The following is a 16597-nucleotide window of genomic DNA, read 5'->3' as shown; positions in this document are numbered from 1 at the left end:
GTCATTCTGCAGCTTGTCTTTAGAACCAAAAATGAGTTGTGGGGTTTTTTGTGTTTTTTTTTTTTTTATTTTGAGCTGACCCAATTTTGGACAACGCCTAGGCATTGTTAGCTGGGCCACAGTTTGGGCGTGTGACAAAGAAACACTTGTCTGCTCCATGGTAGATGGCTGCCAAGGCAAGCTTGTGTCTTACCTGCCTCTTGCCAGCTGGCTTCTGGGCAAGTCACAGCATTTACCCTCTGTGGCCTGCTTGTTGTCGCCTTATTAACTTAGCAGCTGGTCTTAAGCCTTGTACGCCCTTAATCCCAGGCCACATCCTCCAGGTTAAAAGTGTCATTTCTAGATTGGAGGTCATTCTTGAGAGTACCCACCATAGTGCAGCCAGGGATCTTATGCTTCTGATCACAGCTTCACCCATGTGAGCCTTCCTTTGCTAGCAACAGTAATTTAGCCTTTCATAGATCTCTTGCCATGCTTCAAGGGTCCAGGGAAACCTGAAATCCTAGGATTTTTGAGCAGAAAGGGAAGTCAGAAAATGTAAATATGACTATGGTAATAGATATAATTTAGAGCCTCTGGCTTCAGCTAACTCTGACTTTTGTAGTTCCTGTAGAACGTGAATAAATGTGTTTCATTGTGGTATCTGATAGCTGTTCACCCAGGAGCTGAGTATTCTAAACAACAACAAAAAGTAAACAGTCTAGACCTTTACCGGTTTAGTCAGTTTTAGGGGCTGACCAATTGCTTTTCCAGGCAGATCTAATAATCCTAACATTTACTGAGCATGTACCTTATGTCAAGCACAAATCTGAATGCTTTATGAATATTAAAGGACAGTACTATAGAATTGTGCTGTTATTCCCACTTCACAGATAAGTAAATTGAGACACAAATAAATAGTTTAAAAAACACGGCTAAACTCACAACCATCTGGTTTGAGAGCCGGTGCTGTTAACCCCTAATGTCGGTATTCTTTCTCATATCTAACCAATACTTCCCTTGCAGCAGAGAGTGGAAAAGTGAATCCAGATTCACTAATACTAGATTATAAAAATACTTTAACAAAGCTCCTATATTGTCCACTCTAATGAGATAAGATACTGATTCTGGAGGAGACTAATAGTAGAAACAAAGGAACTTAAGCTCTCACCCTTGCCTGGTTTCCCAAGAATGAGTGCATTCACAATTATTTTCAATTCCTAATGTCAAAAATAGTATTCTTAAAGTAACAGTCAGGTACAGCTAAGTTGCCACTTCTGAAATGGGGTTGAAGAGTTGCTAGGTCTGTGGATAAAGGAAAGAAAACCAACAGTTACTGTGTGCCTACTATGTGTCTGTCTGTCTGTATTATCTCAATTAGAGTACTTAACAAACCCGAGAGAGAGAGATTTAACTCTGCTTTACCAATGAGAAAGGGTTCTTATAGCAGTGTTTTCAATTCTGTGTTGTAAATAGTATTGATGTCTGATGTCCCCAAGGTGCTCAATTAGAAAGGCGAGGTACTGGGGAGAAGAAGGTAGATTTTGAGGTCAAATATGTTTGGGTAATACTCTTTTACATCTTACATCCATCTGTACCACCATTCCCCACTCCTACCAAGAGTCATGGTATATTAAAAGGCTTTGAGAAGTCCTTCAACAAAGAAACCTATTTAAATTTATTTATCTGGTATTTCCCAAACATATCTGATCATAAAACACCTTTTTTAGTGGGGCATCTTGCAAGATGCTGTTCTTCAGATTGTGGTTTTTGGAATCACAATCTTAGAGTAAATAACCTGCTCAAGGTCTCATGGCTAGTCGGGAATGAAGCCCATCTGCATGTCCCCAAAACCTAAACTCTCACCCCTACAGACTCTTTGAAAGTGTTGATATTCACACACTGTAAGTCAGACATTGCTATGATTCAAGTAGAAAAGTTTGTTTCTAACAGCTCCTCACCCTTTATGATACTCTCAGTCTGTACATCATTTCTAGATTGTTTTGGCTTGACCCAGTGGTGTGCCTGGCCACGTAAGGAAAGATGTGTTAATCAGCCATAAACAATTCCTATGAAGAATGCCATTAACCCACTGATCTTTCCCCTTGAAATAACTAGATGTCCTAGGATTTACACTGTTTCAGAAAGTACAAACCAAACTTGGGCACTTTCCACATGACTTTCATAGGGTGGCCAAGGGTGTGAGAACTGGGGTTTATTAGCATGTTGTGCAACTTTTCCCATCATTGACAAGTAGCTCCTCACAAATGGGGAATGATTTTCTCCTATGTGTCAGGATCTGGACCTGCACATCCAACGTGTCAGCTACATTGAATTTAATTAAAATTAGGCCATGCCTGGTAGCTCACGCCTGTAATGCCAGCACTTTGGGAAGCCAAAGTGGGTGGATCACTTGAGATCAGGAATTCAAGACCAGCCTGGCCAACATGCTGAAACCCCATATCTACTAAAAATACGAAAAATTAGCTGGGCATGGTGGCACGCATCTGTAGTCTCAGCTATTCGGGAGGCTGAGGCACAAGAATTTCTTGAACCCTGGGGGTGGAGGTTGCAGTGAGCAAAGATCATGCCACTGCATTCCAGCCTGGGTGACAGAGCAAGAGACTGTTTCAAAATATAAAATAATATAAAATAAATGAAGTTTAATTAAAATTAAATAGAATTTAAAGCCCGGTTCTTCAGTCACAGTAGCCACATTTGAAGTGCTCAATATCCACACATGCCTAGTGGCTACCATATTAGCACAAATATAGACATTTCCATCATCTCAGAAAGTTGTACTGGATGGTGCCGGAGACATTAACATCTGCTGTTTTAAAATAGCCACACGGCCAGGCGTCGGTGGCTCATGTCTGTAATCCCAGCACTTTGAGAGTCCGAGGTGGGTGGATCACGAGGTCAGCATTTCAAGACCAGCCTGGCCAAGATAGTGAAATCCTGCCTCTACTTAAAAAAAAAAAAAAAAATTAGCCAGGTGTGGTGGCAGGCGCCTGTAATCCCAGCTACTCGGGAGGCTGAGGCAGAGAATTGCTTGAACCCGGGAGGCAGGGGTTGCACTGAGCCAACGTTGCACCATTGCACTGCAGCCTGTGCAACAGAGTGAGACCCTGTCTCAAAAATAAAATAAGATAAAAAATAAAATAGCAAACCCAGGAGGTTACCCATCTGTCTGTATCATGTACTGCTACCCTGTCATTTCACTCATTTCTCTTTCCCAGGTCCTAAGTTGAGGTGACCATATTTGCCTTGTCAAATCTAGTGTTTTCAAATCTTACAACTAATGTATGCCCCCTCTAATTCTCTCTACTGTGAAATAATTTGGAATTATCATAATTCATAAGAATGTACCATATCAAATTCCCAACCCACCCTGTCAGTAGATACCTTCCTACCTGTTTAAGGAGAATATCAGGACCATATTGATATTCAGGAGTATCTACTTCAACCAAGAAAAGCTCCCTTCTTTTCCCATATCAAATCCGCCTTTTATTTAAGGGTTCCTGATAATTTAGAATCTCAGTTGCCATTAGATGTTCTGATGACTACTGAATATGTTACCAAACAAGGCTCACTTCTTGCTTTTCTCTTTCCAAGATAGTCAAGAGGTGACTTGAAAGGAGTGAACTAAAAGGAATTGGTAGTGTAATAAGACCACTAAGCAGTTAGCTGTAGACTTGTGTGTACACCAAGAGATGGGATAAAATCCTCTGAAGAGTGGGAAACTCCAGAAGAAATCTGGCCCATTCGTTCCTTAGATTGAACTTCAAAATACCCCTTATCAGAAGGTTGTCACTATTTTTAGAAGTCCAACAAATAAGACATTTGCATAGAACATCCTTACAAGCTAGTCCTCAATTCTTGAATGTATTTTTTCTTCCTTCTATATTTTCCAAATGCTGCTGTTTTAAAATTTTTTCAAATGTCAGATTTTGAATAACCAACTCAAATACCTATTTTCATCCCAGATAAACTTGAAACAAGTATGTGTTGTCACCATTTCTGCCTTCCACGTCTCATTAGAAAGCTGGTAATTCAGCATCCCTAGAAAATGTTTGTTCCTCATTTTCCCCTTCTCCAAAGGCTCTTCAAACTTAACTCCCAGCAAACAAACCTATTAGGTGGTCCTCTCCCTCCTAGAATCCTAAAGGACAAAACTTACCCCATAGTCATCTTAATTTTCCATGTCCTTGAGAAAAACATCTTACACGCCCCATAGATGAGGTAGTCCACATGTATCACTACACAGAAAAGAAGAATATTCTCTGAAAACTCTATATTCTCTAGCCAGGCAGTATATAGAAGGACCCACCTGGAGAGCTGCTGTCCCTTCAGCTACAAAGAAGCCACATATTTGTTGAGCCAAACAGAATCCTCTGTCCTCTAATGTGAAATTCACTTAGGGACTCAAACATCATAGCTGTGCTCTTCCAGGAGTGTAATCTCCAGTTGCTCCCCTGTACATTGGAGGACTGCCTCCAGGTCCCACCACAAGCCTGAATCTGGGTCTGTGACCACGCCACCCACCTCACCTGGGCCTCACTGACCACATGTTGATGCAGTTTTGTTGCTCTTCAGTCTTTTTTTTTCATTATTATTATTATTTTTAATTTTACTTTAAGTTCTAGGGTACGTGTGCACAACGTACAGGTTTGTTAACATATGTATACATGTACCATGTTGGTTTGCTGCACCCATTAACTCGTCATTTACATTAGGTTCATCTCCTAATGCTATCCCTCCCCGCTCCCCGCACCCCGCGACAGGCCCCGGGTGATGTTCCCCTTCCTGTGTCCAAGTGTTCTCATTGTTCAGTTTCCACCTATGAGTGAGAACCTGCGGTGTTTGGTTTTTTGTCCTTGCGATAGTTGCTCTTCACTCTAACAGCTAATGGGAAGCAGTGGTTTCCAGTCCTTGGAGAAACTCCACTTTGAACATCTAATGGTCAGTAGTAACCCCAAGGGATAGAGGCCCACATCTTGCATGTTGGGAATTAGTTGTAGGAATCTTGTTAAGGGTGGTATAAGCTGTTATGTACAAATCTCTTAAACAGTGCCTAGCACAGAAGCACAATGAATTTACTATAATTATTAGCAGGATCACTTATAGAAACAAACTAGCTAAGTTTATTTATTATAAGATACTTAAAACATGATAGGAAATCCTATTAAATTTCAGGAGAGTTTCATTTTTAAAAATTTTATTTATAATTATAAAACAGAGGCAGGGTCTCATCATGTTGGCCAGGCAGGTCTCAAACTCTTGAGCTCAAGTGATCCTCCTGCTTCGGTCTCCCAAAGTGCTGGGATTCTACATGCATGAGCCACCACGCCCCACCATGAATTGCCTTTTTTAATTTGTTTTGAATTTTGGTAAAAGGCAATTATTTAAACAAATGGCCATTCCATATGAGAGCAAGAGAAGCTGAAGATAACAATGGTGTTAATCTAATAATTCCTGTGGCATTTATCATCTTTCTTTAGCAACCTTTACATCTGCATTTGGGGGAAGAAATAGAGGAAAACAAAATTGGAGAGTTTATAATTTTTATCAAAAGTATAAGGAAATGATTATTTTATGTGAATGTATGAGATAAAGACTCATCTTGTCACAATATGAACTATTTTTTTTTAACAGGGCCTTGCTGTGTCACTTAAGTTGAAGTGCAGTGGCACAGTCATAGCTCACTGCAGCATTGAACTCTTGGGCTCAAGTGATCCTCCCACCTCAGCCTCCCAAATAACTGGGACTACAGGCGTGAGCCACTGTGCCTAAGTTTTTTTATTTTTATTTTTTGTAGAGACAAGGTCTTGCTGTGTTGCCCATGCTGGTCTCGAACTCCTCATCTCAGGCGATCCTACTGTCTTAGCCTCTTAAAGTGCTTGGGTTATAGACGTGGGTCACTGTGATTGGCCCAATCTGAATTAAATTCTTTTTCAAGTGAGATAGCCATCATCATCTGGTATTAGTTGATCACCTACCAGGATGAAGGAAGGTGTGCTTTATGCAAATTGGTATTTAACCATAAAATCTTTTACACAACCTATTTATGAGGTAATAGGTTTCACAATTAAAATAATGGATAAAAAATGATGATGTAAATTATGTGGTAAAAGAACTCCTGGAAACTGATATGATGTATTGGACCCCAAGAAAAAAACATTTTGAAATTTCTAGCTTGAATAATTGGACAAGTTGTAGGAATATTAATAAAAATAGGAATATCAGGAAAATGGGAAATTTTTGGAGGAATGATAATGAGGTTTGTTTCAGGTAGCAATTCTCAAGAGGGGATGAGGTAGGGATGTATTAAAATGTGAAGATGATTCAGTGTTCATATTAGAAAATAGAAAAATTCTGTTTTGAATGAGCCGAGTTTGAGATTTTGGTGGAATAGCAAGATGGATGTGACTAGTGGTAAAGTAACAGTGCAGAGTACTGTCTCTGAGCCTGCTCGTGCTGGACTCTGAATTAGGTGCCTGGATACGTTGCCTTACATAGCATCAGCATAGAACTGACATTACCCCCCAGTTCCTGATCTCAAAAGGTTTAGGTAACTTGTTTAAACCTGAGTCTTTTATATCAGAACCCTAGTTTTTATTCCTGGCTGCCTGGGAATATTGGAATAATATGCAGACTGTATATTTGTTTATAGAAGTAACTGGCTTTTTTGTGGTTTTAACTTTACCCCTACTTTATCACACAAAATTAGTTACCTTTTTAAAAAAGTCTACATGACAGATATAGTTTCTCTTCTGGCTTAACCTGCTGACAATACCATACATGGGAATAGATTTAAGACTTTCAGATGTCTGTTAGTTTACCATATGCTTTTAAAACTGCAACAGTTTAGAGGAAACAAAACATCCAGGAGCATTACCTAAAATATTCCTCCTAATTCTGATGACTAACATAAATTCCTTTTACGTAATCCACAAACGTCTAGTGAAAGAGTGGAGTTTGTACCACACTACGCTTCAGCTTCCAGGAAAGAAATTCCAAGCTCTTTGACTAGAGTCACCTTAGTCTCTCCTAAGTCAGAGGAGTTATCAGAATTAATGTTCGTGTCTTCATTGATAATAGTGTCCTCAGGGAGTTAATTGCTCTAAATCATTAACCAAAGTAGAGTTTTTTGAAGTCAATACGAATTTGAAAGGAATAACTTGAAAAAAATGAAAAAAAAAATAATTTAAGGATTTTCCCCCATAAACACAGAAATTACATAAAGTTTGTAAGACCTTTCTAGACAAATGAATTTTAGATAGCCAGACAGTGATAGGCCAATAGGCCATTTCAGAGTAGTGTCAGGAAAAGTTTAGGTTGCTTTTTAGTGTATCTGTGTGTTTGTCTGTCTAATTAACTTCTCCAACTCCTGATATTTTCATTATTCATTGTCCCATAGATACGAAATGTGGAAACAAATCAGTGTCTAGATAACATGGCTAGAAAAGAGAATGAAAAAGTTGGAATTTTTAATTGCCATGGTATGGGGGGTAATCAGGTGAGTATCTTAGAAAACTCTTAAAAGGGATAATTTTCAGATTTGTTTTTACTTTGCCTTTTTTATCCCATGACATCATTCAGGAAATATTTTCCTTCCTTTAAAGAGAAAATAATAAAGACTTTTAGGTGAAGGAAGCTTTCAATCCAGTGACTTTTTTTTTAATGAAACATTTGTGAAAGGCCCATTGTGAGAACTGTATTTACATTGCTGAGCACAAAATTTATTTGTGCTTTTTATTCAAACAGATGACAACCCTTGGCAATACATTCAGTGTATACAGAGAGCTCAAGGTCATTTTCACTTTCTCTGTAAGCAAGAAAATTAGTAATATAACATCAGTGTAAATTAGTGGTAGCTTTTCTGAGTCACTTTATTCTTCATTACTTTAATAAAGTACATAAATCATGTACCTTGAAATACTTGTATTTTCCCTGACAGGTAATTGGGCATTTAAAATGCTAATTTATTTTTTCTGTTTATGCGTGTGCATTTTTATTTCCAGGTTTTCTCTTATACTGCCAACAAAGAAATTAGAACAGATGACCTTTGCTTGGATGTTTCCAAACTTAATGGCCCAGTTACAATGCTCAAATGCCACCACCTAAAAGGCAACCAACTCTGGGAGTATGACCCAGTGGTAAGTTATTTATGCAGTTGCCTATAGTAATAAAATTATGTGTGTCACTGAGTATATTTATATACTTTATAGCTAAAGGAATGAATTCTTGTGGACCTTGAATATGGATCAAACTTGTCTTATACACTAAATATTGACAGGTGGGAAAAATAAGTAAAATAAACATGTTTTAATTCTCCCTAATAGTTAAATTTTAGTCTTATAAAATCACAGTTGCCTCCAATCCCTGGGTCCTTGTTTATTGAGTAGCCACCGTTCCTTCTGTATGTCTTCAAGTTCTGTAGTCGTTGGGGAGAAATGAGGCAGAAAGTAGGCTTTTAAAAATTACTTAATTAAACACTTAAGTGAAAGATAAGTTTTAATTAATAAAGTTCTCTGGCTTGTGATGATTTCTCAGTGACATACATAACAGAACCTTTCATATTTATCTTTCCTTTTGTCTGGAACCTTTCTCTCCACCCACCATCAAATGAGCTCACATGGAAGTACTTAAAAGGTATTAGTTCAATTAAAGCATCCATGGTAAACTTACCTCTTTCCACCTATTTGCCTAATTTTTCAACTTGTGCTTTTGCCTTGTGGTTCTGGAACCAGCACCAACATCTTTAATATCTCTTTCTCTGGTTCTTTTTATTTTGGCTTAACTTCTCCAAGGCATTTAGTGCCGCTAAACAGATGAAATTTTTTTTTTTTTTTTTTTTTGAGACAGGATCTTGCTCTGTCACCCAGGCTGGAATGCAGTGGTACAATCACAGCTCACACAACCTCCACCTCCCAGGCTCAAGCTATCCTCCCACCTCAGCCTCCAGAGGAGCTAGGACCCAGGCACATGCCATCATGCCCAGCTAATTTTTGTAATTTTGTAGACACGGAGTTTCACCATGTTGTCCAGGCTGGTCTTGAACTCTTGGACTCAAGCGATCCACCTGCCTCAGCTTCTCCAAGTTCTGGGATTACAGGCATGAGCCATCATGCCTGGCCTGATATTTTCTAATTTTTTTTTTTGATTGATGGATTCTCATTCTTGTCACCCAGGCTGCAGTGCAGTGGTATGATCTCGGCTCATGCAACCTCCACCTTCCTGGTTCAAGCTATTCTTCTGCCTCAGCCTCCTGAATAGCTGGGATTACAGGCACCTGCCACCATGCCCAGCTAATTTTTGTACTTTTAGTAGAGACAGGGTTTCACCATGTTGGCCAGGCTGGTCTTGAACTCCTGACCTCAGGTGATCTGCCCGCCTCAGCCTCCCAAAGTGCTAGGATAATAGGCATGAGCCACCGCACTCAGCCTGACCTGATATTTTCATATCCTCTTATCCCTTGGCCATAAGATGCACTACTGTTTATGTTCTTCTCTTAGTTTGCTCTCTGTTCCTTTTGTTGGCCTGGCTGTCTCTCCTTCATCCTACTCCTTAAATGGAAATGTTGTCCAAAGTTACCGACTTTGGCCATCTTTCTTCCCTATACTGTGTTATACACCAACCATGGTCTACTTTAATCATCAATATGCTGTTCTGTGAACATACCTTATACTTTCCTAGTTCACAGCTAAGATAATATGCTTCCCTCTGCCTGACAAACCTTACCCATTCTTAAGAATCCAGCTTTGACATCACTTCCATGAATCCTAGCCTGAAATTAACTCTGTCAATCCTAACTTAATTAGTCATCTCTGACCTCTATAAAGCTGTACTTCTTTGTAGTTATTTATCTAGCAATCTTTTCTCCACTATTAGATTGTTAGATCCGAGAGGACAGAGATCATCTTTTATAAATCCTGGGTCTCCTTTCACAATGTCAGACTATAGAAAAAATAATATTACCTATAATAATAGCTCAGTTAATATGGCCATTGGAAATGGCCTGAATGTGCTGTTCCAGGGTTTCCCATGGTATGTGCTACTGCCATTTTGGGTGTGACTGCCCCATGCATTGCAGGGTGTGTAGCATCTCTGGCTCCAGACAGTAAGTGTTAGTGGCACCCCATAGCCATTGTGACAACCACAAAATTTTAAAAATGAAAAACCTCTTACTTTTAAGTTTATTGGAAAATTACAGTATATTTATTAGGCAGTATTTTTAAAAACCTATTTATTATAGCTAAAACAAATAGGGATTTATTTTTCTTACATAAGTCTAGCGGTAAGTAAATTCAGTGGCATAGTGATGTCAGGGATAACATTGTTGTAATATTCTTAGCTTTTCCTTGTGGCCACAAGATGGTTGCTGCAGCTCTGTCACATCCCAACTCCAGGCAGAAGCGGGAGGGGAAGGGGAATGGTACACTACATGTGTTGCTCTTCATTAGCAAAGTAAAAGGTTTTTCTGGAACCCCCTTAGCAGGCTCTGCTTATGTCTTAGGGACCAGAACTTCATCCCATGGTGACCCCCAGCTGCAAAGGAAGCTGGGAAAGCAAGTCTTTGGTTTTCTAGTCGTTAGAGTGTGAGATAACCAAGAGAGATACAGGGATTGGGAAGGACTGTTGGCTAGCCAACCTACACAGTCTACCACAACAGTATTCCAAAAGTAAATGTTTGATGAGACAGGTAAAAAGCTGGAGATAGAGTATTTAGAAAGAGCCAGTTATGAGTGTGAAGTTTTAAAACTGGTAGATCACTTTGCAAGGTTTTTTCCTGCTGAGATAAACCAGTAATACTGGGAGTTGATTTCTCCCAGAAGCAGACTCCAAGATAAAGTTGAGCATTCAGGATGTTTATTAGGGAGCACTATTTGGGTCAATACCTGTAAAAGGAATACCTCCCTCTCCCTGGGCAGAGGGAGAAGTTGAGTTGCAGTGCAGGTCCAACAGCCTGAGCAGACTGCAGGGGAAGCACTGGAGGGGAGCAGCCCATCAGAATCATCCTGCCTTCATCCATTGAAAACACAACAGTCTAGAAAAACAACAGAATACTATGTCAATTATCTGTAATCTAAAATCATGAATTCTTAGATTTCAAAGTAACCCTAGAAATTAAACCCAGGATACTTTTTATACAAGTAGGAATTGAAACTCAGAATTAATTTCCCAAGGAAATTAATTGCCCAAGGTCCCCAAGCAGCCAGATAGTATGACTAGATCTCAAATCTGGAATTCTTGATTCTCCATCCAGGTTTCTTTGTACAGTCCCACACTATTTTCAATTAATAGTTTTGAGTCTTCTTTATATTACATGTTACATAAAATTTATAATAAGGCACTGGGCTCTTTTGCTTTGACTGTGTGTATCTGTCCTTTCTGGAATAAAAGGCAGATTTTAGACCTAGTTGCATCTAGAGATTAGGAGTAGGAGGTTGGCAAATTGTTTTTTCTAGGATGCAGGTAGACTTTACTCAATGATTAATTATAGCTTTTATCCTCTTCTTCAAAGGTGTACAGTTAGATGCTTGTCAACTGCTTGTCCTGATGCCTTAGTCCAGCTCTCTCTGGATGGAGACTAGCTGGTGTTGCCTGAGTCCTCTGAGGAGTGCTTGATGACAGCATCCTACCCACAGGGTTCCAACCCACAAGGCTGTGTGCCTGCTGTCAGCAGCCAGAGTTGTATCTGGAACAGGGTTCTCCACCAGAGTCTAGGCTTCCTGGGGGTGCTTCTTACCTTCCAAGTTACGGGGATTCTGTCCTGATGTCGAACAGTTAAATACTCAGCACAGAGCAATAACCTATGTCTTTGTGATGGGTTTATTTTAATGAATCTAGATGAGTGAAATGCACATTTTTAGAAATTGGGTTGAAAGAGACCAACTCTCCCAACTAAATTTTTCGTTGTGCTTAGTTGGGGTTTTTTTGTTTTTAGTAATAGTGACCATGGGCCTGATGAGGGAGGCCACTGGGGTAAGCTTTGCGGGAACTCCCAGAATGTTTGCGAGTTTCTCTTGTTTTGGTCTTTCCTGAGACTGAAGGCATTGGCAGCAATGTGCACACTAAGCCGCAGCGCTCTGGCTGCTGGATTGTGTCCATGACTGCTCAGGACATTGCTAGGATGTTGTGTTTTCCAATAATAAGCATTACTCTATAAATGCAAATTACCATTGTATGTAAATGTCATTGTACCATTTATCAAGCATTTACTCTGGAATAGGCAGCACTTTATCTCAGTGTTTCCTCATGAAACCCTGGTGAGGTATTTTTGTCCCCTTTTTATAGATGAGGAAACTGGGTCTCAAAGAGTTTAAGTTTTTGCTCAGAAGCATATAGTTGGTGTGTGACAAATCTGGAAATCACCCCAGGAATGTCTGACTGCAAAGCCCCTCCTCTCAATAAACTACACAAAGTCTGCATTTAAAAAAAGAAAAAAAAATTCCCACAGCCTTGCTGACTCTTCCAGGTTCTAGTCTTACATTTGGAAGCATTAAAGATAGAATCCTGAACCTAAAGACACTGTCAATAGTGACATCTGCAAAGGTAGACTGTCATCTGCCAGGTCCTACTTTGACCACAACACAGAAGAATAATAAATGGCTGGAAGCCTAAGTAGTATACAATTACTAGATTTTGTTTTAAGTTCTAATAGGTACAAAAAAGGCCTCATGAAAATGAAATGTTTCAGATAAAAGAACTACATTAAAATAGAGCCATGAGTAAAAGAATCAGATAACTATGTGTTAAGCATTTTACATTTCCTTCGAGTTAATTTGCATTCGTAGAGTAATGCTTAATGCACATTCCTGTATACAACTACTTTGAAGTCCTTAACATGACCAGAGCATATTATCACAATCATTGATGTGGATCATTGTTAACTATCTATCTGTTAATTCTTACCTGCCCTGCCCTTTCAAAATTATCCTAACAACATGTTGCAGCATCAAATCTAGAACTTAAATAAGTAAAATATATAGCTATGTCTGTTAACCATTTATTAAGAATCTCCTTTGTAGATGAGGCACTATGTACTTTATCTTCATTATCTATGTAGTTTCCCAAAATCTGCTCAAAATATGTAATGTGATCCTAATTTTTAAAATGAGAAACCTCAAGTTACCCAGGCTATGAACTCAACTCCACATTCCTGTGCTTTTCTTTCTGTACCACACCATCTCCTTTAACCACCAGAATAGCCTCTGGGTTTGCTGTGGACATAGGCATAAGATTAATTTTTACTAAATCTCAGCTGTCCCGACATTTTTACGATTTTGAGTTATCAGAAACACCTGAGTTTCTAAAAACTTGAGCTTTGAAATCACAGAATTAACTTGAACAGCCTTATCATAGAGAAATGAAACAATTTTGAAATAGCTGTTTGAAAATAGGTTGAGAATCCTAAATTAGGAACCACTAATCTGGTCTTTTTTTGTTGTTTAGGAAACTGAAGCACAAAAAAAGAGAAGCTTCTCATAGTGTTACAGAGCTTATGCCAGAATTAGGACTTAGAATTTAGGTCATCTTGCAGCAAGTCAAGTGTACCCTACTGGACTCCAGTGCCTTTCTCCCTCGGTACCTCTTTCTACCTATCTCTTCTTCTCTCTATATATATATCCATCCATCCACCTACCTACTTTTTCTCCATTGTCTTTTAAATGTATATTTCCAAAAAAACTCTTTTTTCTACAGAGTAATTTAATAATCACCAAAACTGATGCTTGAGGTGTTTTGTTTTCTTCCACTCTCATGTTAAGATTTTTTCTGTTACTTTCAGAAATTAACCCTGCAGCATGTGAACAGTAATCAGTGCCTGGATAAAGCCACAGAAGAGGATAGCCAGGTGCCCAGCATTAGAGACTGCAATGGAAGTCGGTCCCAGCAGTGGCTTCTTCGAAACGTCACCCTGCCAGAAATATTCTGAGACCAAATTTACAAAAAAAAACCGAAAAAAATAAGGATTGACTGGGCTACCTCAGCATACATTTCTGCCACATTCTTAAGTAGCAAAAAAGGAAAAGTGCTTTCCTCCTCTGCAGGATGTAAGGTTTATCAGCCATTAAAACTTAGACTTCTCTAGCTTTTCACTAGCTGTGAACCAGCCTTCCTGTCCATGGACGTGAAACTGCATAGTAATGAGACTGTGCACACTGATGTTTACAAGACTGAAAGAGTCTTTCTCCGAAAATCATGGTAAAGAATATTGAGACAATGAAAAAAAATCAACAAAATATGCTTTCTGGAGAACTGTACCTTTTATGGTTTGCTTGCACATCAGTAATTTCTGCTGAACGTGCTGTCATAATGAAGAGATTTCCAAGATTTTTTTTCCTGATTAGAACTGGTAGCCAGTATATATTAAATATTGATATAAAAATAAAAGAACTGGAACCAGATTCAGAATCATGAAAACAACATTTTTACAACAACAACGACAACAAGAAAAAACTATATTAAACAGGGTTTAAAGGAAATTAGAACTATGAGAAGTACAATTTGTTATAGTATAGTATCAAATTTCTATCTAGATTTTATACCTCAGTGGGGAAAAATAACTGATTCCAATGACATTCATTTTGTTTTCATCTGTGATAGTCATGGATGCTTTTATTTTCCTTGGGGTGCTGAAATTGAGCTGAAAAAAAAAAAGGCTCTTTGAATATAGTTTTACTTTCTCTCTACAGTTTTTTTTGTTTGGTTTGTGGGCTGTTGGAATTGTAATTTTTAATTGCCTTCTAAAAAATGGAAATTTAACAATGTCTGATCTCAACTGAACAAATTAGATGTTTCAGTCGCTCCTGGGTCAGCCGGCTTATAGATTGACACGTGCACACACACACACATTTCTTACCACATTTCCAACTTCTTGACCCAACTGATTATGCTAAATACCCAAGATTCGTACTACTGTACCACAGATTTGTTTTCACAGCAATAAATCTTCAGTTCTTTGTTTATGATTCCACTTAACAAAAGGCCTGCAGAAGTGATTTATTATTTGGGTATTTGGAGATAATATATTTGATGGTTTTTTGGAAAACCTTTTTCACTCCATACTCAGATATGCTTCATTGTCAAGTGCATATTTAGATTAGATTATTGAATTGTAATGTTTATCTGCTGCTTTTTTTTAAATAAAATTTGACTGAAAATGTTTAATTGGCATTTTTTAATGACTTAGCCAAAGAAGTGCAGCTATTATTCCATATTAATAGGCTTGCATTTCTTTTCCTAAATTTTAGGCTAAATCAGTTTTATTTTTCTCTGATTTTTTTAAATACCACAGAATCACCTGAGTGTCAGTTAAAAGTTGTCAATTAAAAGGTAACCTTTTAATCTCATAGGAGAAATCTCATTAAGACATTTTTCCTGATATGTAGAGCAGTCTGTTGGCAAAAATGCATATATTTTCTTTCATATTTGTAAAATTATATTTAATGGAATTCTTTTCTTTGATTATCAAGGACTTTCACTGCAGGCAGTGCTATTTCTTGTGCCTATGAATGTTTCCGAAAGTCGCATCGCTAATTATATTTGCGAGGTTGAGTGTACACAAAGTTTCTCATATCCTGTTCAAGTTAATCAACATCAAGCACATGGGGATGCTTTAGGGTGAGGCTATAGTACAAAATGCATAAACCATGTCCCCAGGAAATTTGAAAGGAAGCAGGTGCTGGATGGATTTTTTTTTTCCCCCTTTTCCATGAGCTGTGTTAATTCTATCTCCAGTAGGCCTAATGCTTGAATAAGCAAGATGTCTAATCAATAAATTATTTTCACGCTCAGAATTTCAGGTTTTTGTACTCCAGCATAGCTTGGTCTTATTTCCTACTGTGTGAAAGCTTAACAGCAATGTGATTTAAGGTTTTGTTTTGTTTTTTAAGTGGGAGATGTAAGTGATTTAATTCATGGGTACTTTTAGAACCTGATAGATATTCCCATTGCCTTTATTTTTCTAATTAAAGAATTCCTAAATACTTTGAAAATACAAAATATTCCTGTATAGTTGTGCCTTACATTGGTTTTATTTGAAAGAGTGGATCCCTGTTTGTCATAATTATTTGTAATTAGGCAGATGCTTATCACTCTATTATAAATCAAATTGGGAAGAAAAGAATGAAAAGGAAAACAATGGCTGGGTACTGGCTCCTACCTGTAATTTTAGCATTTTGGGAAGCTGAAATGGTGGGACCACTTGAGGGCAGGAGTTTGAGGTTGCAGTGAGCTATGATGGTGCCACTGCACTCCAGCCTGGGCAACATAGAAGAAACCATGTCTCTAAGAAAAAAAAGAAAGAAAAGATAAAATGAAGGATGAAAAAATGGGATTATTATTTAACCAGTGAGGAATTCTTAAATGTGACAATTAAGGATAATTTGAATCTCGCAAATCTATTCATGCCGGTCCCAGTCTATTTTAATATATCTCTCTGTCTTAATTGGCATTCTTGAGAAATCGTGCTGCCATTGAACATTGGGAATATTCATCCATTCTGCGGATGGAGGACATCATGCAGGCCATGTCGTCATTGCTCCCATTCTACGTTTAGCTGAAAAACAGAGGTTCCTCTTTGTAAGGATTTGATACTCTTCTCATCTTCCAA

At 38.3% G+C, this 16597-nt stretch overlaps 1 protein-coding gene across 2 annotated transcripts in view; it reads left to right on the top strand.

Moving 5' to 3' along the window:
* Positions 1-15782, top strand: part of GALNT1 (polypeptide N-acetylgalactosaminyltransferase 1) — a 123628-nt gene extending 107846 nt beyond the window's left edge. For both annotated transcript variants that reach the window (XM_023207685.2, XM_023207684.2), the window contains 3 exons: positions 7400-7498; positions 8004-8138; positions 13772-15782. In XM_023207685.2, coding sequence (XP_023063453.1) covers positions 7400-7498; positions 8004-8138; positions 13772-13918 — 381 coding nt within the window. In that variant the 3' untranslated portion in view covers positions 13919-15782. The remainder of the gene's footprint in view (positions 1-7399; positions 7499-8003; positions 8139-13771) is intronic.
* The last annotated feature ends 815 nt before the right edge of the window (positions 15783-16597 follow it).

Source organism: Piliocolobus tephrosceles, chromosome 18 (genome assembly GCF_002776525.5).
Source record: "Piliocolobus tephrosceles isolate RC106 chromosome 18, ASM277652v3, whole genome shotgun sequence".
Taxonomy (NCBI): Eukaryota; Metazoa; Chordata; class Mammalia; order Primates; family Cercopithecidae; genus Piliocolobus; species Piliocolobus tephrosceles.
This window is presented reverse-complemented; position numbering and strand designations above follow the sequence as displayed.